The sequence below is a fragment of the Ictalurus furcatus genome, chromosome 15 (genome assembly GCF_023375685.1).
Source record: "Ictalurus furcatus strain D&B chromosome 15, Billie_1.0, whole genome shotgun sequence".
NCBI classification, from domain to species: Eukaryota; Metazoa; Chordata; class Actinopteri; order Siluriformes; family Ictaluridae; genus Ictalurus; species Ictalurus furcatus.
Genome location: NC_071269.1, coordinates 21280455 through 21289412, shown reverse-complemented (window position 1 = coordinate 21289412; position 8958 = coordinate 21280455). Strand labels below are relative to the sequence as shown.

The 8958-nt window shown below is 39.5% G+C and overlaps 1 protein-coding gene across 19 annotated transcripts; it reads left to right on the top strand.

Moving 5' to 3' along the window:
- The first annotated feature begins 334 nt into the window (after positions 1 to 334).
- On the top strand, positions 335 to 7262 carry tmem107l (transmembrane protein 107 like). Of its 19 annotated transcripts, XR_008387986.1 has the most exons (8): positions 335 to 899; positions 1148 to 1238; positions 1481 to 1548; positions 2999 to 3139; positions 3221 to 3440; positions 3530 to 4314; positions 4534 to 4652; positions 5040 to 5050. XR_008387986.1 is itself a non-coding variant. In XM_053644107.1 (7 exons), exons 2-7 carry the CDS (start codon positions 1152 to 1154, stop codon positions 6921 to 6923), a joined length of 477 nt encoding a protein of 158 aa, XP_053500082.1. In that variant the 5' UTR covers positions 335 to 899; positions 1148 to 1151; the 3' UTR covers positions 6924 to 7262. The 19 variants fall into 19 exon arrangements, 16 of the variants coding, with proteins under 16 accessions (XP_053500082.1, XP_053500083.1, XP_053500081.1 ...); XR_008387985.1 differs by lacking the exon at positions 5040 to 5050 and adding an exon at positions 5107 to 5129 and having other exon boundaries at positions 3530 to 4652; XR_008387987.1 differs by lacking the exon at positions 4534 to 4652 and having other exon boundaries at positions 5040 to 5053.
- The last annotated feature ends 1696 nt before the right edge of the window (positions 7263 to 8958 follow it).

The following is an 8958-nucleotide window of genomic DNA, read 5'->3' as shown; positions in this document are numbered from 1 at the left end:
AATTCAACTGTTCTTACACTATACTTAAAATACCAATGGATAATGCTTTAAATACCATATAAAAATTCCATATAAAAATATGCACTATTGCAGAGATAGAATAATATTTTCAGACAAAACCACGTTGAACAAAAATCATCTTCTAACACTTTTAGATATGTAATGAAAGTTACTTTTAACATGAAAACCTTAATAACTCAATTTTGTCAGGTAAATGTTTAACTTTTAATACTTGAGTACCCTGCTGAAAGAAACAACAACAACAACAACAACAAAACAATAGAAACCCTCATAGAACTTGGTTTTTAATTGTTATAATGGGAATTGTATTGATTTTAATGGAAACTATAATGGTCCCTGTGAGTCTCTACTGGTTGCCTCTATTGGTGGCATGTTTTGTCTCGTGGATACCATTAAGGACCAATAATGGTGATGGTTTTAATGGTTATCTGATGGTTTGTAATGATATTTGTACTGGAAAACATTATAATTTCTGTTATGATTTCTATTGTGAATTTCTATGTAAGTAATTAACGGCGTGAAACTGTCAAAACGCCGTTGGTTTATTTATGTATTTATTTGTTTATTTTTTTTTAACGCTGCAATAAAAGTCAAACGCTCTTGTCTTGTACAGAAATGTGACCCTTTCGGCTTTCCACACACGGCCGCCATCTTGCAGAATCGCCTCACGCAGCCACTGAGATCGCGTGGGATTTGCGTTGTCCATAACAACGGCGAAAACATCCGCGCGTCCATGCTTCACTTCCGGCTTGGTTTCTGTTCGAACTTTGTTTTGTGTAGCTACATACCGGCAATTTAGTCGATTTAAAAATAATATTAATTTGTTCCTGTATTGTATATTGTATTCCAGGAACACTTTAGTCCAGATATACGTGCAGGTACGTTGGTCTGATTATATTAGTAGCCGTTTGCTACTAATACCTTCTAGTTATCAGATTTAATGGACTGCATCATAGCTTACTATATTGTGCTCATGGCAGTGTATAATTACTGCATTATAACTGATTCTTTATGTATTTAGTCTGTGACATTATAGTGTCCTCAAGGATGACAAACTAAGTAGCCAGCTATCCAAGTTAAAGATAAATGGTTTGTTACCTGACAACATCTGTTTTATTCCTTCTAGATCAATGTGGGCGATAAGCAGCCTGGTTCCTGCCCGATTCCTCACCCTTATTACCCACCTGGTCATAGTCATCACCATATTCTGGTCCAGGGTGAGTCTCCTTCTGTAGGGCTGAGCCTCATTAATGACTTAACTACACACAGGAATGCCATGCTCACTAGCTCCATGCACACACTAACACAGAATTTCTGATTAAAGACTATACAGTAAACATGATCTGGTTTTCCTTTACTACTTCTCAAAAACTGGCTAAATAAAACGTGTCCCATCGGCTACGTTTATGAGAGACTGTGATAATCCTGATCATTGTTTTTGTCTCTGGTTATCCTACAGGAGAACAGTGTGAAAGCTTGTCTGCCCCTGACCTATACAGTTGAAGAATATAATATAGAGGACGTACGGTAAGAGTTTGTCAAGAGAGATGTCTGATCCAACGCATCACAGGGTCTTAACACACGATCAGTTGACAAGCATTTGTAGCGCCACTTGCACTACTAGACCCTTGTCAGCCCCCTGTTCAGCTAAATCGGCATCGCGGGCTTGTAGGAGAGACAGATCTGTTGCTGGTCGGTGACGGAGACGAGGAATGGAAGTAAACAAAACAAGTTGACAATCAGAAAAGAGCATGCACATGGAGTATCTTGTTTTCTAGCTTGTCAGCATTTCCCAACTTCAGATCCATCAACCATCTGCCTGTGTAAATATGCTCGTTATGCAGAAACATAAACAGCATATAACACAGAGAATTTGCTAATTAAAATATACTCTAAGCTCTGGTTGAAAGGGAAAGGTTTGATCCGCTCTCTGTAATCACACGGCACGTTTCTGCCGCTGGAATGTGGGGTAAAAAGCGGTTTCACGGGCAAAGGATATTAAGCTATCATGCTAAATCTAGCCAACTAGCAAAAAATACAGTGTAGAGAACAACTTTACCTGAAAGAACTTGACAACTGGGGAATAATACACATTCTAGAACAAGGATAAATCAGATAACGATCATTTACTAGCTTTCCACTAAATTACAGAACAGTACACCTGTTACCTGTTGCTCTTTGTGGCTTCGTTTACATGCACGTCAAATTCCGCTTAAGGTTTACATTCATGTTGCCGCCATATTCCGAATACGATGTTTATATGCGTATTCCCGTATACATCGTTGTTGTAAGTATGCCTGGGTTGCCATTCCTAAATACCTAGCCTACACCTAAGCATCTATTAGCACCCACAAGTCCTTGCGAACCGAGCATGCGCATATATAATTGCCTTTCATAGGATTTTCTGAATAAGGTATTTACATGCAACAAGTTTCCAATTAAAACAGGCATATTCCAGGGGTGGGAATCAGTGTATTGTCTTAATCTGAATCGGGCAATCGGATTGCGGCGTTTACATGACTCAATACTAATCAGAATATTGCTAAATTAAGATTAATATTGATTAATATCGGAATATTGATGTGCATGTAAATGTAGTCATTCATAATATGAGACTCTCTGTCTTGCTCTCTGATTGGCTGCCGGGTCTCACCTCTTACTGTGTGATCTTTTTAATTAATTTATTATTTTTTTAACAAAAACAAACCTGACATACTGTAGCTTTTAAATTCACAGTATGATAATGTCTGTATTATAGCATTATAAATCCTAATACTAGAAGACCTTTTATTGTGTGCTATTCTGATATACTATTATTATATTCATGATTTGACCTAATGTTATTCTGAATCTGTAGTCCTTGTTTGGCAGTAGTTCTTCAGTGTTGGCTTCTTGTGTTATAATTGTATTATTCCTTTTTTTTGCTCACGGTCTGCTCTTCATCATTGCTCCATTTCCCGTTCTCTTGTGTGTGCAGGCTGGTGGTGGCCTTATCCGTGACCCTGGGTCTGTTTGCTATAGAACTCGCTGGGTTTTTCTCTGGAGCCTCCATGTTCAACAACAACCAAGGACTTTTATGCATCCTTACCTGTAATGTCATCATTTCAATCCATACAGGGTAATACACACACAGGGTAAGAAATTAGTCATTTGTGGGGACACCACAAGCCAGTGATTATAGATGATTCTGTCTCCTTAGATCATTTTCATACTTATCAAACTATTCAGTGAGCCCTCATGCCCTGTGGATGGGGACAGGGTCATCTTGGATGGAAATGTTTCATCATAGGATTGTGATCAGTCAGAAGAAATTTGTATTGATTTGTTCCTTCTTAGGGGACATGTGGACCCAAACCATGTCAGCAAAATCTTCCCCAATGCGTAACAGACATGCCGAGCCCCCTAACTGTAGGGATCAGGTATTCAGCCCTGTACCTCTCTCTTTGTGAAGAAAATCATGAAGAATAATTCTCCTTTGACCAGATCACTTTTTTCTGCGTCTCTGTAGATCAGTGCTTATGAAGTGTGCATTCATCATTGTAATGAGGGATTCATGCACTGCAAATGTCTCTCTCTCTATGTACTGTTTTTTGCTGAAAGTCTGTTCATATCCGGGATGATAGTTGCTCTTCTGTTTTTCCTCACATATTGCACTAATGCATGAGCAGCATGGTCATGTAATGTGCTCTTTCTGTCACAATATCCATCCCTATTCATTGACATCTTTCTCATATGTCTAAATACAGACGTCACTTTAATCACTGTTGAAACACATCCAGTTGAGCAGGCTTTGTGGCTGAAGCTCCTGTATTGGAACGCCATCTTGATCCGAAATCAAGGTCCATGGGTTTCCTCAGCATTGTATACAGTACATGTCACAGAGCATGGCAGGATGGTGTCTGTCATGCATTACACCTGTCTGAAACTCTTCTGAATTCATTTCATGAGTTACATCATCAAGAAAGATTTGTGAGCCCGTTCCAGAAGCAGCCATGCAAACCCAAGCCATGACACTACCTCCAACATGTTTCACAGACGAGTTTGTATGTTTAGGATCATGAGCAGATCCATTCTTTCTCCACACTTTGGCCTTTCCATCACTTTGGTAGAGGTTAATCTTGGTTCCAGAACTTTTGAGGCGCATCTCTATATTTCTTCGCAAATTCCAATCTGGCTTTCCGATTCCTACTGCTGATGAGTGGTTTGCATCTTGTGGTATGGCCGCTATATTTCTGCTCTCGCAAGTCTTCTTCGAATGGTGGATTGTGATACCTTTAGCCCTGCCCTGTGGAGGTAGGTGGTGATGTCACTGACTTTTGTTTTTGAGTTTTTCTTCACAGCTCTCACAATGTTTCTGTCATCAGCCGTTGTTGTTTTCCTTGGCCGACCCATTCACTGTCTGTTTCTCAGTAAACCACTGGTTTCTTTCTTTTTCAGGACATTCCAAATTGTTGCATTGGTTATGCCCAGTGTTTGTGCAGTGCCTCTGATTGATTTTGTCTCATTTCTCAGCTTTCAAAAGGGCTTGCTTTCCTCCCACAGACAGCTCTTTAGTCTTCATTTTGATTTATCCTTTTTAACAACAAATGCAGTCTTCGCAGACTTCTATCAATCCAACAGGACACACCTGGGTAACAAGAAACACCTGTCAGTCACCTATTGCAATATTTTTGCCCACCTACAAATTGGGTGGTCTGATAAAATGTCGTTTAACACATCTACATATAAACACCAAGAAACAAAAGCTGAAATTCTAAACTCTCTTCTCATATTCGTCTTTTGATCTCAAACCCAAAATGTCCTGAATTGGCCTTGCGTTCCGATTTCCAATGGTTTCAGAAGGGACTGTATATGTGCATAACAGCTGACCTATACCACGTGCTAATTAGATTACAGTGTGAAATTGGCAATAATGACTTAGTAATGGTACAATAATGATAATTACTATCGGATTAGTACACAATTATCACAGAAGTGTAACTGGGTAATTATAGGATGCGATGTTACTTTCCTGACAGTGAATATTCAGCTACAGCGTGTCATGCAAGCGGCTCTGTTGCACTGCTTTTCTTTCTGTTTGAGCAGTGGACTTGCAGCATCTACTGGTGGATCTTTGGCTTCTGCAGGTGAGTCTGAGTCAGCAGTAGGGTTGTAACAGTGCCACTGTCTGTGTCTGTTTAGTGCTCTAAATATCTGTGTCTGTATCTGGATTTGGATTTAAACCCAAAGGCCTGAACAGGAAGGTTTTTTTAAACGAATGAATTATGAACTCTACCACTGTACCAGTGGAAACATTGATAAAACTCTGAAAAAGAGGTAGAAATGACAGCACTGTTAACATGGTGGCTCTGAGAGTTCCTCAACCTCAGCTACATCATCCAAGTTCATAATTGATCTCTACTAGAGATGTCCATGGGACTTTTTAATCCTTGCACAGTTTTTATATTTGTTTGTATGTTTGTACCTGCCCTCAATAATTCTCTAAGAAATTGAAGAGTTGACCAGGCAGTAACTTTCAGTGCATCGAAATTCAACGAAATTTCAGAAACTGCTCCGCAGTGCCACAATACACGCACACATATAAACCACACAATCACATTCCACACATAAACCTAAATTCAGCAGGTAAAATTAGAAAGTGCAAGTTTTAAGGGTTTCAAACAGTTATTGCACAGTCCACAGTAAGTGTCGTATATAAATAGTGCAAATAGTCCTTAGTTTAGGGACTGGATGGCTTTTAGATAGAAACTGTTCAAGAATCTGGCAGTGCGTGTTTTAATTGCGCTGTATCACCTTCCCGAGGGCAGGAGGACAAACAGGTAGTGACCGGTGTGGGAAGAGTCCTTAACAATGTTTTTTGCCCTGGATAGGTAGCGGGTGTTTGCAATGTCTTGTAGTGAGGCGAGAGGGCAGCCAATGATGTTCTGCGCTGTGTTGATGACCCTCTGTAGAGCTTTTTTGTCTGCTATTGAGCAGCCCCCATACCACACTGTGAGGCAGTATGTTCAAACACTCTCTGTAGCAGAGCGGTAGAAGGCCACCAGTAGCTTTGGACACAGATGGATTTTCTTTAGGTCTCGCAGGAAGTGCAGGCGCCGCTGTGCCTTTTTAACAGCAGCTGTCGTATTTGCAGACCAGGAGAGACTGTCAAATATGTGGACTCCCAGGAATTTAAAACTGCAAACTCTTTCCACACAGCCTCCTTTTATGAAGATGGAAGGGGTGTCAGCTCTGCACTTCCTGAAGTCTAAGACGAGTTCTTTGGTTTTCTTTGTGTTTAGCGACTGGTTGTTTTCAGAGCACCATAATGTCAGTTTTCGGACCTTTCCGTGACCTTTTTGCCTCCAGAAATGAGTCCAATCACTGTAGTGTCATCTGTGAATTTTGTAAGGTGATTGGAGAAGTATGTGGAAATAGTCATATATATAGAGGCAGTAGAGTAGTGGACTTAGCACACATCCCTATGAGACACATCCCTGTTTATCTCACCATTCACTCATGCCTGCATGAAACTAAAAACCTCCCACATGCACACCTCCAGTCTCAACCAAAGGCCCTGTGAACCTTTCTGCCAAGCTTTCTTAAAAAAACAACAACAACGTCTCCTATATATACATATATATATATATATATATATATATATATATATATATATATATATATATGTATGTGTGTGTGTGTGTGTATATATATATGTATATATATGTTTCCATTTAGAACATGTGATCTGTTCATTCTGAATAATTTATTCAGAATATATACATATTCATATTCAGTTTCCTAATTTCCTTGTCACATATTTGTTGCATATATGCAAATGTTTGTATAAAGACATGAAACACGTTCTTATACCCCTCTCTTTCGGTCCTTTGCTCTTTCAGTGTAATCCCAGCCTTGTATGAGATGATCCTGCTTATCGCTGTTTTTGGACTGAAGAAGAAGCCACTATGAATGCATCAGTGCTAACAAAATCTCCTTCATGGGATAAGTGCAGATTATGTTGCCAAGCAACAGGGTTACCTGTGGTCTATGTAAAATTAGAATATGAATAATTCTTTATTATTATTATTATTATTTTTTAATTACTATTATTAGGTTCAGAGTTCTAGTTCTCCGAGCGAATGAATATCACACTAAGTGGAAGTTAAGTGGGGAGAATCTTATACCTTGTGTTTTATATGTTGCATTAATAATTTGTACTGGTTTTTATACGTTTTGTAATAAAATGTTTTTATTAGCAGAAAGTACTATAGGTTGTTTCATAAGCGTTTCAGGATGTTTTTCATACTTGTGTGCGTACTTCGTATTGAGTTAAACAAATCATGTTAACTGTTCAAACAAATCAGCACTTAAATAGAACTTTTACAACAGCATGAAGTTGGTTAAAAGGTCTTACTCAGTAACACACTATGGCAAAGTTGAAAGAAATTCCAGAAAGGATGAGGAAGAAGGTGATTGAAATACATCAGTCTGGGAAGGGTTACAAAGCTATTTCAAAGGCTCTGGGGCTCTGAAGAACCACACTGAGAGCCATTATCTCCAAATGGGAAAAACTCCGACCTTCCAAAATTCCTCCAAGAGCACAGCAATTACTCATCCAGGAAGTCACAAAAGAGCCAAGGACAATAAAAGGACCTACAGGCCTCTCTTGCATCAATAAAGGTCACTGTTCATGACTCCACTATCAGAAAGAGACTGGGGAACAATGGCATCCGTGGAAGATGGTGAGGTGAAAACCACTGCTAACCCAGAAGAACATTAAGGCTTGTCTGAATTTTTTCTTTCCTAAATTCAATTTATTACACACAGTATGGCCTCACATAAAAACATAAACAAGCAACGTAGAGGTAGTGAAGCAGTCCTAATTTATATCAGCTTACATGGGTCTGCCAAGCATTTAACAAACACCAGAAGTGCAAAGCTTCCAGTGACTCTCTACTTTTCACTCACAAAGGTACATTAAATGCAGAAGACACTTTTTGTCTGACATTTTTCATATATCTGTCACTTCTTTACCAGGTCTACTGCTATGGACACTTTTGGAAAACCGCACGGTAATTTTTGAGCACAAAATCTAAATTCAGAATGATATTAGGGCAATGTTTTTTTTTTTTTTTTTTTTAGACTTAAAATACCTGAGATTTAACCATACCATATCCATCCATCCATCCATCCATCTTCTATACCGCTTATCCTTCCTTCAGGGTCACGGGGGAACCTGGAGCCTATCCCAGGGAGCATCGGGCACAAGGCGAGGTACACCCTGGACAGGGTGCCAATCCATCGCAGGGCACAATCACATACACACTCACACACCCATTCATACACTAGAGACACTTTGGACATGTCAATCAGCCTACCATGCATGTCTTTGGACTGGGGGAGGAAACCAGAGTACCCGGAGGAAACCCCCGCAGCACGGGGAGAACATGCAAACTCCGCACACACAGGGCCACGGTGGGAATCAAACCCCCGACCCTGGAGGCGTGAGGCGAACGTGCTAACCACTAAACCACCGTGTGCAACCATACTATATTTCATACAAATACATTAAAGCATATTTAATTTCTTTTATTTGACCTCTACCTGTTATCTCAGGTTGACCCTGAAGTGTGACCGCTGCACAGAGCTAGTGCCAGGCTGACTCTCTCCACTTTATTGTGAAAAATAGGAGGAAAAAGTTGTTTTCAACCTCACATATGTGCAGACATCATTTTCTAAATAACCTAAATATCTGTTAGTACAATTCTAACTACATCATGACAATCTCTATTTAGAAAAATCCTAATATTGAACATGATGTTGCCTTTTATGCCTTTTTTGCTCTTGCTGCTGCTGCTGTTGTTTACCCTAGCTGTATTTGTAACTTCAACATTTAAAGTAACAACATGGATGACTCCCTAAATGTACTTTACATAAATTTGGATATTTGTCTGC

Bases quoted from the DNA above. Each gene is read 5' to 3' on its own strand.
- tmem107l (XM_053644098.1), top strand. From the start codon at position 1,152: ATGTGGGCGATAAGCAGCCTGGTTCCTGCCCGATTCCTCACCCTTATT. The intron at 1,239-1,480 runs GTGAGTCTCCTT...GTTATCCTACAG, and splicing joins TCACCATATTCTGGTCCAGG to GAGAACAGTGTGAAAGCTTG. The intron at 3,140-3,220 runs GTAATACACACA...CTGTCTCCTTAG, and splicing joins ATCATTTCAATCCATACAGG to ATCATTTTCATACTTATCAA.